The sequence below is a fragment of the Sminthopsis crassicaudata genome, chromosome X, assembly GCF_048593235.1.
Source record: "Sminthopsis crassicaudata isolate SCR6 chromosome X, ASM4859323v1, whole genome shotgun sequence".
NCBI lineage: Eukaryota > Metazoa > Chordata > Mammalia > Dasyuromorphia > Dasyuridae > Sminthopsis > Sminthopsis crassicaudata.
The window spans coordinates 81,285,141-81,300,784 of record NC_133623.1 but is presented as its reverse complement, the minus strand read 5'-3'; the positions used below and the strand labels follow the sequence as shown (position 1 = coordinate 81,300,784).

The 15,644-nt window shown below is 45.4% G+C and overlaps 1 protein-coding gene across 1 annotated transcript in view; it reads right to left on the bottom strand.

Annotated features, from left to right (window-relative positions):
- F8 (coagulation factor VIII) overlaps nt 1-15,117 on the bottom strand; it is a 110,562-nt gene extending 95,445 nt beyond the window's left edge. The window contains exon 1 of the mRNA XM_074278450.1: nt 14,729-15,117. Coding sequence (XP_074134551.1) covers nt 14,729-14,883 — 155 coding nt within the window. The 5' untranslated portion in view covers nt 14,884-15,117. The remainder of the gene's footprint in view (nt 1-14,728) is intronic.
- Nucleotides 15,118-15,644: the final 527 nt, after the last annotated feature.

Sequence of the window (15,644 nt, the reverse complement as noted above, 5' to 3'; positions counted from 1 at the left end):
TGGAAAAAATAAAATAGTATTTAAAAAAAGAATCCAGACCCATCTCAAGAGGCTTGAGATCTTTGTGGGGAACTACCCAGGAACGAACATTGAGCACGTTCTTGATCTTTCTAGACATGTTATTCTGAGAAGGCCTCCTCAGGCTTGGCCAGACACCACCAAGGAGCTCAAGGACAAAACCCGGGGGAAGAGGCATGGGCTGGGGGACCTGCTAGGTAAGCAGGACACTGAATGGGTTGCGTAGGGGCCTGGGAAAGGGGCAGATTAAGGAAAGGACTCACCAGAAGTCCCAGCCCCTCCACCCTGGCCTTTTACTTCCACTCATTTCCCCGCAGTAGCAAAGCAATTGCTTTTTTGGCCTTGGAGCCAAAAGGCAGTATCTTGTATTTTCCTGAACAGCACGTGTTTCCAGTAAATGGAAAGACATGCTGATAACAAAGTGTTTACTTTGGAAACAAGGGCAGATTAATGTATTTTCTTCTTTGTCAAACTATGTTATCAGAAAAGAAATTCAAGGCCCTTCCTCCTTGCATAGCAACTGGATTCCTACACCGAGACACTGTGTTCTTTGATTAGCGTGAGGGACTAGAACAGAAAATGATGTCATTCCAGCCCTGGAGCTCTTCACCTGTGGCCGGGCAAGTCCTGTTACATGGAAGCAGAGCTTTCTACTCTGGAACAGAACGCATTGCTCTCCAGTCCTTCCTGACCACAGCCCAAATCTGTCACTTGGCCATTTCGCCCACCTTCCCCTCCTAGTTCTGTCCTCCAGGGCTGAAGTGAACAAGTGGGATCCCTTCTCCACAAACAGGCTAGTTCTGCTTGACTGATTTCCCCTGAGATTCTCATCTCCAACTTAATCATTACTTAGTCCTTTCAAATTAGTCTTTGAAATGGCAGAGCCCATGCCTGAAATGGGGTGTCCCCAACCGGACCCAATACTGTGGATGAAGTCTGAACAGGGAGAATGTTAGGAAGCTTGTGGAAACCCCAGAGCGTAGGAACCAGCGCTTTCCAGACACTCTGGCCTTTGACCAATAAAGAAGAATAGACATTTCATGGAAGTTGGCAGGCAGTCCAAGCAGGCTTATATACATAGGTCCCTAATTGTAGTCAGCTAAAAGAAAAACAGAGAAATCGGAAGAGAAAGATAGCAGGAGCAAGTGAGGACTGAGTCAGGACAAAAACCTAATTTGGGGAGTTGGGCCAAGTGAAGGCCATTATGCCACCTTTCCGGGACCTCGGGACCCAGCCCCCCAACTATGGCCTCACCATGGAGAACAGGATTTTCTGGCATTCCAAATGGATGTGTTTGTTAAAAAGTCCTGTTGGAAAGTATCTCTAAGTGTTTTCTCTTGGCCAGTCTGCCTTTGGCAGCTGCCAGTCTTACCCAACTCCAACTCTGGTTCTGATGGGAGGAAAGAAAGAGCAGAACAAAAGGATAGAAAGGGAATGGGGTGGGAAGGGAGAAAGAAAAGGAAGGAGAGAGAAGGTGAAGAAGGAAGAAACCAAGGAGAAAGGATGGAAGGAAAATCCAAGGGCTGGAAAGATATAGGTGGACCCCAGAGCTGGAAGGAAAATCAAACACTATCCAGCTCAGCCTGTACCCAGTGCTACAAGTCCTTGGCACGTGTTGGTAAGTCATGAACCAAACAACAGCATATCCTCTCATCACTACAATATTTGAAATTATTTTCCCACAAAATGTTGGACGTTTCTGATACAGGATGGAATTAGGCTTAAGTTGTAGAAAGTTTTCAAGCATCTATTTCTTCCCTGTCCCTGAAAGCTCCTTTGACTTCCATAGTCCGCAAGTTGCCTGACCAGTGTTCTCGGGCCACCTGTTTCCCAATGCCAGGAAGTCATAGTATGAATCCACGAGCTCACGTGCCCAAAGGGCTGTGGATGTACTAGGTTTTCTCCCACCCATCAACCCAGACTTGAGGAAACCAAGGAACACGGCTGTCAAGTCTGCCTGAGCCTTCTAGGACAAGGAACCACTTCATCTCAACATTGCCTTCATTACTCTGAGACAAAGGAGGCCATTCATTGTCCTCAGTGAGTCTCACTGGTAATACTACGTAGTAGAAGTCCCTCCAAAACTTGCTGGACAAAGAGTTAGTAATTATTTCTTGTAGCTCTTACGAAGCCAAATTCCAAGGCTTTCTTTTAAAGAACAATGGCCCAACATGGAAGGAATCCTGCTCAGAGCTGCAGCCTTCGTGGCCAGAGCATTTCTATCTAGGACTATCTGTATGGCCAGGCCAAAGACTTTGCCTCTGTTTCTTTTTGTTCCTTTCTTAGATGCATAGATTTAGAAGTAGAAGAAACATCATTTTAAAAAACAGGGAGGTGCCACCTCACACCTCTCAGATTGACTAAGATGACAGTAAAAGATAATAATAAATGTTGAAGGTGATGTAAGAAAACTGGGACACTGATACATTGTTGGTGGAATTGTGAATGCATGCAGCCATTCTGGAGAGCAATCTGGAACCATACCCAAAGGGCTATCAAATTGGCATTACTCTGATCCAGCAGGGCTTCTACTGGGCTTCTATCCCAAAGAGATTTTAAAGAAGAGAAAGAGACCCACATGTGCAAAAATGCTTGTAGCAGCCTTTTTTGTGGTGTCAAGGAACTGGAAACTGAGTGGATGCCCATCAATTGGAGAGTGGCTGAATAAGTTGTGGTATATGAATGTGATGGAATATTAGTGTTCTGTAAGAAATGATCAGCAGGCTAATTTCAGAAAGGCCTGGAAAGATTTATACGAACTGATGCTGAGAGATGTGAGCAGAACCAAAAAAAATTTGTACAAAGTAACAAGAAAAGGATGTGATGATAAACTGTGATGGACTTGGTGATTCAAGGAAATTCTAACAGATTTAAGATGGAAAATGTCATGTTTATCCAGAGAGAGAACATGGAGACTGAATATAGTTCAAAGCACAGGATTTTCACCTTTTGTTTGTTTTGATTTTTTTGTTCTCATGTTTTTTCCCTTTTGATTTGATTTTTCTTGTACAACATGACAAATATGGAAATATGTTTAAAAGGATTGTATATATTTAACCAAAAAAAAGAAAGAAAGAAAGAAAAGAGAAAGGGAAAGAGAGAGAAAAAAAGAGAGAGAGAGAAAGAAAGAAAGAAAGAAAGAAAGAAAGAAAGAAAGAAAGAAAGAAAGAAAGAAAGAAAGAAAGAAAGAAAGAAAGAAAGAAAGAAAGAAAGAAAGAAAGAAAGAAAGAAAGAAAGAAAGAAAGAAAGAAAGAAAGGAGGGAGGGAGGGAGGGAGGGAGGGAGGGAGGGAGGGAGGGAGGGAGGGAGGAAAGAGAAAGAGAAAGGGAAAGAGAGAGAGAAAGAAAGAAAGAAAATAGGGAGACTCAGACTAAATGAGGCTATATCTTTTGGCCAAAACCATTCAGGTAGTATTGGAGGCAGGATTCCACTGGGTTAGGAGTCTTGGGACCTGAGATCAAATTCTGACTCTGCTACTTCCTACCTGGACTTAGTTTCCTTATCTATATAATGAGAGGATTTGCCTCTAAGGCACCTTTAGGTCCTGCTGGTCCCTTTTTGTTTTGGCTTAGCAGACTACTTCCACTCTCACCCATTCATCATGAGAAATGAAAGAGCCAGAGCTAAATTGATTTATTTTTGGCCAAGGGAATTGGGGATAAGGGACTTGTCTAGGGTGACACAGCTAGTACACGTGAAATGTCTGGGTCCAGGATCTGTGCTGCCCAATAGCCCCCGCTGAAGTCATTTTTGACCCTTGAGAAGTCATAGGGCACAATAGAGAGACCTGAGGCAGGAGAGACTTGGCTGGAATCTCAACTCAGCTCTGCTGCCTAGGAGATGAGTCACTAAAACCAAGAGCCCGACTCCTTCTGGGGCTCCATTTCCTCACCTTTAGGAGCACCTGAGGCACCTTCTGCATACACAGAGTAGTGAGTGCACATGCATGGTACTCTAGAGAGTCTCTACCAATTCAGAACCATGGGCTCCAAGTCCACACTGATGCCTCATAGATTGCAAGCTGGAAGGGACGTTGGAGGCTAATTCAGAGAAGGAAACTGAGGCCTAGAAAAGGCCTGGGGAGTAAGTGACCAAGGTAGGATTTGACCCAAGTCCTTTGACCCCAATCGCAGAGTGCTTCCTCACGCAGGCTGCCCTTCTTCTCTCATCAGCCACAGGACACAATTAGCTCAAAGCAGAGGCACTTAATGAAATACAGTAGAAGTCACAGAAAAAACATTTCCTTCCATCCTCCCTGCCCCCAAATGAACCTTGAACAAGCATTCCACCAACACCCCCACCCCCATTCTAAATGTTCCTCCGCTGTCTCCCTCCCAGGTTGGAGAGCCCCTCCTAAAAAGAGGGGAGTGGGCCACAGTCAGGGAGCAAAAGCTGGGCGGGAGGCCCACTTCCCCCACAAGTGACGCTTAAGTAGGTCCCTGATTAGAGATGATTGGAGCTGACTTAGCTCTTCTTTCACTGCTCTCCCATTTGGAATGAAAATCACTTTGAACTAAAACAGGGAAAAGAAGGCAAGCTGGCCATCGCCTCCTCCTGACCTGGCCACCTGGCTTCCTTAGCATCTCTCTGAGACGGCCAGCTCCTTACGTTTGGCCAAGGAAGAACTTCAGGGGCCCCTACCCCCATGCACACATGTGCAGAAGGGTGCCTTCTGCTCTAAACTCTGGTGGAGATCCCAGAATTCCATGGGCTTGGAGTATCTTAGGTGTCAGGAATGATAAGATGAGGTGACAGTGCTCTCAGGAGACATGGTCACTCCAGCTCTGGGAATATGCACACACTCACACACTCACACACTCACACACACTCACACACTCACACACTCGCACACTCGCACACTCACACACTCACACACACACACTCACACACTCGCACACTCACACACTCACACACTCACACACTCACTCACACACACACACTCACACACACACTCACACACTCGCACACACACACTCACACTCACACACTCGCACACTCGCACACTCACACACTCACACACACACACTCACACACTCGCACACTCACACACTCACACACTCACACACTCACACACTCACTCACACACACACACTCACACACACACACTCACACACTCGCACACTCACACACACACTCACACACTCGCACACACACTCACACTCGCACACTCACACACTCGCACACTCACACACTCACACACTCACACACTCACTCACACACACACTCACACACTCACACACACACACACTTGCACACTCGCACACTCACACACACACACTCACACACTCACACACACACTCGCACACTCACACACACACTCACACACACTCACACACTCGCACACTCGCACACACACACTCGCACACTCACACACTCACACACTCGCACACTCGCACACTCACACACACACTCGCACACTCACACACTCGCACACTCGCACACTCACACACTCACACACACACACTCGCACACTCGCACACTCACACACTCACACACACACTCGCACACTCACACACTCACACACTCACTCACACACTCACACACTTGCACACTCACACACTCACACACTCACACACTCGCGCACACACACACACACACACTCACACACTCGCACACTCGCACATTCGCATTCACTCAATGTACATGTTAACATACCCACCACACATACTTATGCACCACCTACACAGCGCAAACACACCACACCCTCAAACAACACTCACACGCTCACGTAACACACACGTACACCCCATCCGCTCACACAGCCAAATACATGAGTACACACATCATTCACACACACACATACAAACCACACGCCCATGTGCAAAAACATTACCTACACTCCGATATACTTAATATAGCATCCGCACTCCCACCGCACCCACATATACAGACATAGAGCATGCTACATATCCCCCACTCACACCCAGCACACATGCACGCACACCACACACACATAGCCAGTGCACACACACATACACACGTGACAAGAATCCTATTCAGCCAGTCCGTGTGGAATGAGGGAAGTGGAGTTCAATGGCAATTAAATCCCTTCCACAAGCTCCCTCCTCTGCAACCAATCCCACCCTGGCACGGGCTCTCTTGGCGTAATTCCCAAAATGGGGTGCTCTAGCGCCTTCAGCAGTTTGTAAGAATGCCCTTGCACCCAAATGTGCGATGATCAACCAGTAAACCCTGGGTTCTTCTCAGTGGTTCGGTGATCCAATGTCACCCCCATAGACTTTGGACAGAAGATGCCCTCTGCATCCAGAGAAAGGACCGGGGAGACCGAATGGAAATCAACACATGCTTCTAGGGGGAGACAGCAACGATTGTTGAAGCCCTCTTGTTCTACAGTCTGTCTGTCCGGGATTTCAAAGTCTTCTAGCCTTAGAATAGTCCTCCACACATTGCTGACACACACACAGTCTGCTGGTCAGTGATAACCAAGTTCCTGAGGCAATGGTGAATAGGCCACCCCTCAAACCCACTTGTGAGCCATAAAATTAGCGAATAAGTAACGTGAAGCTCTGGCCCAAGTCTGCCCTGTAAATCTAGCTCCTTTCCCTTGATTCCCGCTACCCCCCTCTGGAGTTTAGCCCGCTCCAGTTGGCATTACAACTACAACGAAACTTTGCCCCTCCACTTGGACATGACTTCATGCCTGCAAATTCTTTCGAGATGCCTCACAACCCCAACTCTTGGGGTCCCCTTCCCAACCTCAACAATGCTATGCTCACAGCCTTTTCTCTCTCTCTCTCTCTCCCATGGTTTTCCCCTTTGGCTCTGAATTTTCTCTCCCAACATAATTCATAACACAATATTTAAAAAAATAAATAACCAAAAAGAATTGCCTTGCACCCCTAATGCAGCCAGGCCTGTGCCCGCCAAAGGGCATCCTCAGGGGGTTCCAGGAGCCTTCCAGTGACCTTGGAGTAGTCCCTGTTTCCCCGCCTTCAGTCTCTTCATCTGAAAATGGGGGCTTTGGCTTCAGCTGAAAAATATCCCCAGTCCCTTCTATTTCTAATTGCAAAGGCCCAGCATTCCAACAGAGCCACATCTGTGAGCTCACCCCGGGGCTCCGGCTCACTAAAATATCAACAATGAGATAGCAATGAAAATATCAAAAATGAAATATCAAGAACTTTTTACAATGAGTGTTAACCCTTAAAAGGCCACCTACTGACGCCTCGGGGTTATACATGAATCCCCCTCCACTTACTGTGGGTGACCTCCAGATGTGGTAACAAGGACGCAGAAAAGAGCAATCACTGGGATGGGCTGCCAGCAAGGCACCCGCATCAAAGGGGCCGGGGCTGGGTCAGCATTCTCATCTGGGGACCTCGGAGACGGAATATTCCAGTCCTTCCCTAACTTCTCCCTCCCGAAGGTTAGAAATAAGTGGGGAGTGATTTCAGGGACAGGAAGGGCACAGGCAAGGAGAGATGCGGCTTTACGGGATTCTGGGTCAGCCCTGAGGGTGCAGCCACTTCACTATTTGAATGGAATAGGTGCAGGGGATCTGAAGAGATGCTGGGATTTTTCTTCTAGTTCTCCAGTAGAAAGAGCATTGGGGAAATGAGCACTCACTCCACAGGTACCTTAGCCGCCAGCGGGGGTGACTGCCCCCCTTCCGTAATCAAAGCCTGTGGGTAGTCCATGGGCCTTAGGCTATGTCCCGGCCAAGAACCAATTGGAATGCTGGCGGAGTAGGCCGAGAAGCCTTAGCTAATCTCCAACTTTGCCTGAGGCACCAGGGCCCGAAAGTACTTTCTGTTTGCATGAAAAGTCTCCCCGGGTCCCTTCGGGCCCACCTGCGGTGCAAAAGGCCAAGATGAGCTCCAGGGAATTTCAGGCAGAGTCCCCCTGGTAAATAAGGCCATTTCAGCATCAGTATTTTCACCAGAACAACTCGTCCCAGCATGGGCTCGTCATCCCAGTTGTCATGGTACACTGGGGCAGGAAAACAGAGTCTGCGATTCTCCAAGTAGGGCTGGGATGAATGGGAATTTTTTCCAAGGGGAAAAAGAGAAATGATTTCAGCTTTCCCATGGAGCTCCTCTCAGTGACAGAGGCAATTCAGCCTCTCCAGTACCGGGGTACCCACTGCCTTAGCATACAGCTCATTCCTTTGGGAGATGCTTCTTACTGGGAGCAAATGATGGCTTACTCTGAGCCTGAATCGGCCACCTGTCACCTCCCACCTGTTGGTCCTAATTCAACCTTCACGGGCCTCAAGGGATAAGAATAAGTCCTCGGCTACACAGCTATCCCATGCCCAATGACCACCACCGGCACTTGGGCCTTTAAGGAGTACGGTTCACTGAGACTACCAAACTCTACCTCTATGCGAATGTCCACATATGTTATACAGGGTTCATACAGCTCTACTAGTCACAATTTCCCCCATTTAATAGGATTTTATTTTTTCCAATTACAAGTAAAGATAGTTTTCAGCATTCATTTTTAAAAGATGTTGTGTCCCAAACTTTTTTCTCCCTCCCCTGGCACTCCTCCCCAGGTGGCAAGCAATCGGATATAGGTTACACATGAACAATCCTATTAAATATATTCGCCACGTGGTGAAAGAAGAATCAGAACAAAAGGAGAAAACCTCGAGAAAGAAAAATGAGGAATAGAAATGAAAATAGTATACTTCAATCTGCATCAGACTCCACGCTGCTTTGGCCATCATGAGTCTTTTGGAATTGGCTTAGGTCATTGTGCTGCTGAGAAGAGCTAAGTCCATCGAGGTCCATCACAGTTGTTACTGTGTACAATATTCCGCTTCTGCTCACTTGTTCATGTACGAGTTCCCCGGCTTTTCTGAAACCCACCTGCTCATCATTTCTTACACAACAATAAGAGTATTCCATTACATGCATGGGATTGCCTGTCATCAAGGGGAGGGAGTAGAGGGAGGGAGGGGATAATTTGGAAAAATGAATACAAGGGATAGTGTTATAAAAAAATTACTCATGCATATATACTGTCAAAAAATTATAAATAAAATTTAAAAAAAAGAGTATTCCATTACATTCATTGTTCAACCATTCCCCAATTAATGGACGTCCCCTCGATTTCCCATTCTTTGCCACCACAAAGAGAGCTGCTATAAACATTTTCCTACATGTGGATCTTTTCCCATTATTTATTTTACCCTTTTCCATTTTTATTCCATTTATCCCTTTAGGATAAAGAGTTAGTAGTGCTGAGAGGTACAAAGTTTGAGTAGATTCACCTTACCAAAGTGTAGAACATAATACCAAAATAATGATCAGGACGCTGATTTCAGAAAAGCTTGGAAAGACTTACATGAACTGATGCTGAGTGAAGTGAGCAGAACCAAGAGAACATTGTACACAGTCACAAGATTAGGTAATGATCTAATGTGATTGTCTTGGCTCTTCTTAGCAATGTGGTGATTCGAGGCAATTCCAATAGATTTGGGATAGAAATTGCCATACTTACCTGGAGACTGAATGTGGATTGAAACAATTTTTGCCTTTTGTTGGCTTTTTCTTTCAAATCCAGCCCTCTCTCAGGGCAGCTAGGTGAGGCACTGGATAGAGCACCAGCCCTGGAGTCAGGAGGACCCGAGTTCACATTTGGCCTCAGACATTTAACATTTTCTAGCTGTGTGACCCTGGGCAAGTCACTTAACCCCAATTGCTGCAGCCAAAAAAAAGAAAAAAAGAAAAAAAAATCCAGCCCTCTCACTTACCAGACAAGGAAATTTGTCTAAGGTTACACAGATAGTAAGCAGCAGAAGTGGGGCCTCCTTTCACTGTACCATGCTGCTACATAAACTTGATGAGCCTCAGTTTCCTCATGTGTAAAGTAGGACTTATAATAGCACCACCTATTCATGGTTCATGTAAGCATCTGTTTGTAAAATGAAAACTACTGTTGTTACTTTTCCAGGCAGCCTTCGGTGCTTTGGGAGAACTCTTCGTGCTAAGTCTTTCTTGACTTGAAATTGAAAGCTGTCACTCTATTTTGCATGTTCTCCAACTGGTCCCAATGAAGCCAAGCAACAGAAGGCTAAGCAAGCCCTTCTCTGCTGCTAGATCTGCTCTTATGTGTTGGACCTTACCTACCCACCCCTTAGTGTTCTCTTTTCCAAAATAAACAGCCCCAGATGTAAGGGTCCAAAGAAAGGTCAGGCAAGTGCAGTTGAGATCTTAGAATCCCCGGGTGTGCTTAAGAGTTGAGTACTTAGGGACTTCCTTCGTGGGTGGGACCTCCACCCATGGCGGGAACCTAGATCTGGCTCTGAAGTGTCGGTCAAGTTCGGGATGTAGACTTCATCGTTGATTGGCTTGTATCTGTGACCTCATTGACCCTATATAAGCTCGAGACTAGAAGCACCCTTCCCTTTTTTCTCTCTTTCCCTTTTCCCCTGTTACTACGCCCAGAACTAAACACAGTCCCACAAATTGATCTGACCAGAGTGGAAGACAGCAATGGCGATCACCTCCATTTATAGGATTTTAAAGGTTGAATATAAAAAATGCCTGGACTGGGAGGTCGATACTAAGGTATGTGCAGGAGGTCATAGGGGAGATGTGATTTACAAGAATAAAGTTTAAGATGGCTGCTCATTTAAACTCTCTGGTGCTGTTATGCTTCGACTTCTTTCTATGAGATAGCAGCCAGAAGAGTCTGAGGACCTCAAAATAGAGGGGAGATTGATATTATGTTTACCAGATTTTCTCTGATAGGCCTAGGAATAAGGACAGATTAGCATTAGTTAGGGAGAGTAAAATAAACCCTAACACCCAGATCCTTCCATGGAATCTCATTTCCAGCATGTTTTCAAGTCCTTCCACCATCCTGGATACCATTCTCTGGACCTCTTCAATCATTCTTAAAATATGCCCAGAACTAAACACAGTCCTACAAATTGATCTGACCAGAGTGGAAGACAGCAATGGCCATCACCTCCATTCATAGGATTTTAAAGTTGAATATAAAAAAATGCAATTGAATAGCAGACACTTGAATGACATCGAGTACTAAGATATTTGGACATACGTGAATAATGGACCACATGGTCCATCTGATATCATGTTAAACCCATGCATTCAATTTCAATCTAACTGGAGATGTTGGGATTTGTCTTTTGATCATTCATCTTAATCAATGAAATCATTTTGATACTGATTAACAGGAAGGGCTGGGTCTGGCCACGGGCTGGAGCATTGTTAACAAGATAGAACCAGATAATGCAATGAGAATTCAAATAGGTTTCCAATCAGATATGAAATAAGAGTTCAAAGCAGGGACACTGGACACACATACTTTTGCCAGAACTTTTCCATGTGAGAGCAGAAGTCCCCAAACAACAAAAATCCGGAAAAGAAAAGGACAGCCTTTGAGTGCCAGGAACATTTTGTCATTTATCTCCCTTAACTCTGAATCTAACTGAAGAGTTGAAAGAGGGCCAACACGACTGCTGTCAAAGGTTTTTGTAGAATCAGGAAGTTTTGATTTATCAAAGGGCAAGAGAAAAAAATCTTACTTAAGGTTCAGTATGACTCCAGAATAGAACAAGGAAGAGCAACAAGAGAATGCAGTACTACCCCGCACTCCACTCCACCAACAAAAAAACAGGAATACTTACACTTACTGAATAGTGAACATCAGGGTATGAACAGGAGTTGGATGCTTGCCAGGCACAGACCCCAATGATTGCATCAATTAGGACCCAAATAGGGATAGAGGCAAATATTTACATGCTCCTAAGGATGCTGGTGCAGGATCTGATGCAGGAAAGGCTTCTTTACAGCTATGGAAAACTAGGCCCGTTAAAGCATTGTTGGCAGGGTTGGGAATTGGAAAGCAATTTGAAACTACAGTAAGATACTCTAAAATGGCTATGTCTTTTGATTCAGACTCCAATGCTATGCCTATTCTCCAAGAAGCCAAAACTAGAAAGGATCCATAGAAACCAAAATATTCACAGAAACACGTCTCTCTCCATCACAAGTACATTGGAATTGGCCTGAATCACGTCATTGTTGATAAGAGCCATGTCCAAGGGACGGCTCTTTTCTAAACTAAACTGCTTTAGTTCCTTAAATCATTCTCATGACATGATCTTCAGTTCCCCCATCATCCCAGTCCCTCTACTCTTGACATGTTCCCATTTATCAGTATCCCTTTTAAAATTCATTGTCTAGAATCGAGTATCCTAAATAAATCTGGGAAGTTTTGTTTTGTTTTGTTTTTGTGGAGTCCTGAGCCTAAGAGAAAGCCAGACTGTCAGAGAAACTGAGGATTATGGCAATGCAAAGCAGAGGGGTGAAAGATGAGGCAAGTGGGTTGATCCAACAGTGTCACTACTGGGTCTGTATTCTAAAAGGTCCATAACAGAGGAAGAAGGACCCACATGTACAAAAATGTTTGAGTATTTCCATTTCCTTGCCACCACAAAAAGGGCTGCTACAAACACTCAGGATATCCACCAGTTGGGGAATGGCTGAATAAGTTGTGGTATAGGAATGTCATGGAATATTACTGTTCTGTAAGAAATGACCAACAGGATGATTTTTAGAAAGGCCTGGAGAGACTGACACGAACTATGCCAAGTGAAGTGAACAGAACCGAGAGAACATCGTACACAACAGCAAAATTAAGTCTTGATCGAATGTGATGGACTTGGCTCTTCTCAACAATGTAGTTTCAAGATGATCCTAATGGGATAGAAAATGCCATGCTCATCCAGGGAGAGAACTAGAAAGACTGAATGTGGATCGAAGTTACCTTTTTTGTTTGTTTGATGTTTTCGCTTTCTTTTGATTTTTTTCCCTATTGCTCTGATTTTTCTGGTTCAACATGACAAATATGGAAATATATTTAAAAGGATTGTACATGTTTAACCCATATCAGATTACTTGCTGTCGGGGAGGGGAGGAGGTAAAAGAGGGAGGGCAATAAATTTGGAACTCAAAATCTTATAAAAAAGAATGTTGGAAACGAATCAACAAACGAATGAATCAACAAACAAACGAATCAACGAACAAATAAAGATGAGCCAAGTGAGACTTAGGAGGAGAAAGGCCTGAACATTCCAAGAGACGCACTTGGGAGTGATTGGGCCACTGCAAGAAGTAGTATGATCTAAATCCCCAGAAAATGACAGGTTTTCTGAGTGGGGTTCAGAAGAGCCAGCAGGTCACCGCCTTACTGAGGCTCTGGTTTTCTGTTTTTGAACATATCTGACCACAAACTACATCTCCTGCTTTCTCTTATACTTCTCAGCTAAAGAAGGCAACTCTCTATCTCAAGCTCCTGCCTCCAGAGTCTTGCTCAAACTGTTCATTCTACCCACCCTCACTCCCTAAAATTCCTTCACTCCTCCCTTTAAGGCAACAGTTCTTGTTTGTGTTAGAAACCTATGGACCTCCTTCGCAGAGTGAGCTTTTTAAACGCATAAACACAAAATACATCGGATTACCAAGGAAACAAACTATATTGAAATACAGTTCTCAAAATATTAAAAAAAAAGTTCATAAACCCCAAGTTAAGAACCCTGGATTCAAACCTTTGTGAATTGAAATCCAGCCCATAGCTCACAAGCCTTCGTACATGCCTCCCCTCCTCCAGAAAGACTTCCCAGATTGATACCTATTCCCAAGATTTCTCCTTTCTTGAAGGTTCCTGTGCTAGCACTTTTTTTGTGGTCTCTATCACATTCTTCCCTGGACTGCAGGCACTGATGTACATGAATCCCCTACTTCCAACAGACTGAACCCCCCCCCACCAGGACATGTCTGTTTTCTCTCCCTATCACTCACCTTACCCAGAGCAAACACTCAGCAACAGGAACAGAGCCATGAAGAGTCTTAGACCTCAGACTGGAGGGATCTTGGAAATCATTGGGTTCAATTCCCTCATTTTACATGTAAGGAAACTGAAGCCCAGAAAAGGGAAAGGACTTGTCCAGGGTCACATGGGTAGGAAGTGACAGAGCCAGGATATGGACCCAAGGCATCTGGCTTCAAATGAACTGTTCTTTCTACTGTCCTAGAGGGAAGAATACTTCAGGCCACAGAATGTGGCAGTTGGAAAGGGCCTCACTGGCTTCCTTAGCCCAGTTTTTAACTGGGAAGACAATATCCAAGATCCAAAGGGGTGTGATGGCATAGGAATGGGCTAGCTGGTGAGCGAGACCGGTTCAGGCAGAATGATGGAGCTGAAATGATTTCCAACTAATGCCTAATGACTTGTGATTGCTGCCCGTTCAACAGAATGTGCCACATATTGGCGTGTTCATAATGCACCGAGTGTTGGAGTAGAATGATCAGTTTTCTCATCTATGAAAGTTTGAGATTGGGGAGGGGTGGGGGAAGGGGAGATGGAAACTAGACATTTTCTGAAGAAAGGGAATGGTAGGTACAATGCCCCTGAGCGAACCCTTAGAGAAACAACCAGGAAATAATAACCACGAAACAACAATAACCATGCCAGTCACTGTTCATTCAATCATCACTGCAAAGAAAGCTCTCCATGAGCCTTAACTAGCTAGCCATTTAGGTAAACACGTAGCCCAGCCAACGGTGGAATTCCAGGTGGGCACGTGGCTGTGCAACATGACTGAGCCGAGGACCAGTCCTCCCATTACTTGAAGCAGAAGAGTCCTAGCCAGCCTTGGACTGACTCAACCTGTCCAACCCCCAAATAGAAAAGAGCAGACACTGAGACGTTACCCTGGCTCCAGGCTGAGAGCATGGAGCAGCTCACTTCTCCTATAGTCCCAATACAGCTCAACAGCCCCGATGTAGTATCTCCGGGTGGCGCAGATACTCTCCTTCAGGAGGCAGAGGAGAGAGCTGGCGAGCACGAGCTGGGTAGCCTTCTTCATTCTGGGAAAAATGCAAGTCCCAAGTCACAGGGATGCTTATTCTCCCATAAAGTTCTCGTGATCCGTCCACAAAAGAGAAAATGCTTCTGAGATCAGGTTCCAGGATACTCTGGAGGCAGAACGAGCAGCCCCGAAGAGCCTGGAGCAATCCTTTGCCATGAAGAGCAGCTCCTAGAGGAGCTGAAGTAGGAAAGGGAAGAAAGAGGCAGATACCTCAGTTGCCTGACTGCCTTACGCAAGCACATCAAACTTGAGCCAGAGGAGAGGAAGGAAGAGCTCCTGGGAAAAGGCAGGAAAGAGAAGCGCAGGCCCCGCAGTGCTCCGCCAAATCTCCTGCTCTCTCCTTTCCACAGGACAAGCTCTGGGCTGGTGGACTGCCAGGCAGGGCAAGCTGGCAACAAAGCACAGCTTGGAAAGGACCCCCAGACCAAGACCATCTGGAGGTGAACAGAATGTGACAAGTGACTTATTGCACTGATGTTATCCATGCTGTGAAGCAATCAATCTGTTCCATTCAATCAAAACCTGCCTTTTCTCAACAAGGAGGATTTATGCTGTGCACATCCAAAAAGAGAACTGTAGAGACAAAGGGGATCAAAGTAGAGTATTTTTCTCTTTTGGGGGATGGTTGTTTGTTTGCTTGTTTTATTTTCTTTTTCCCCCCTTTTGATCTGATTTTTCTTGTGTAGCATGACAAACATGTTTAGAGAATTGCAGATTTTTAACCTCTGCAGATTGTTTGCTGGCTGAGGGGGTGGGAA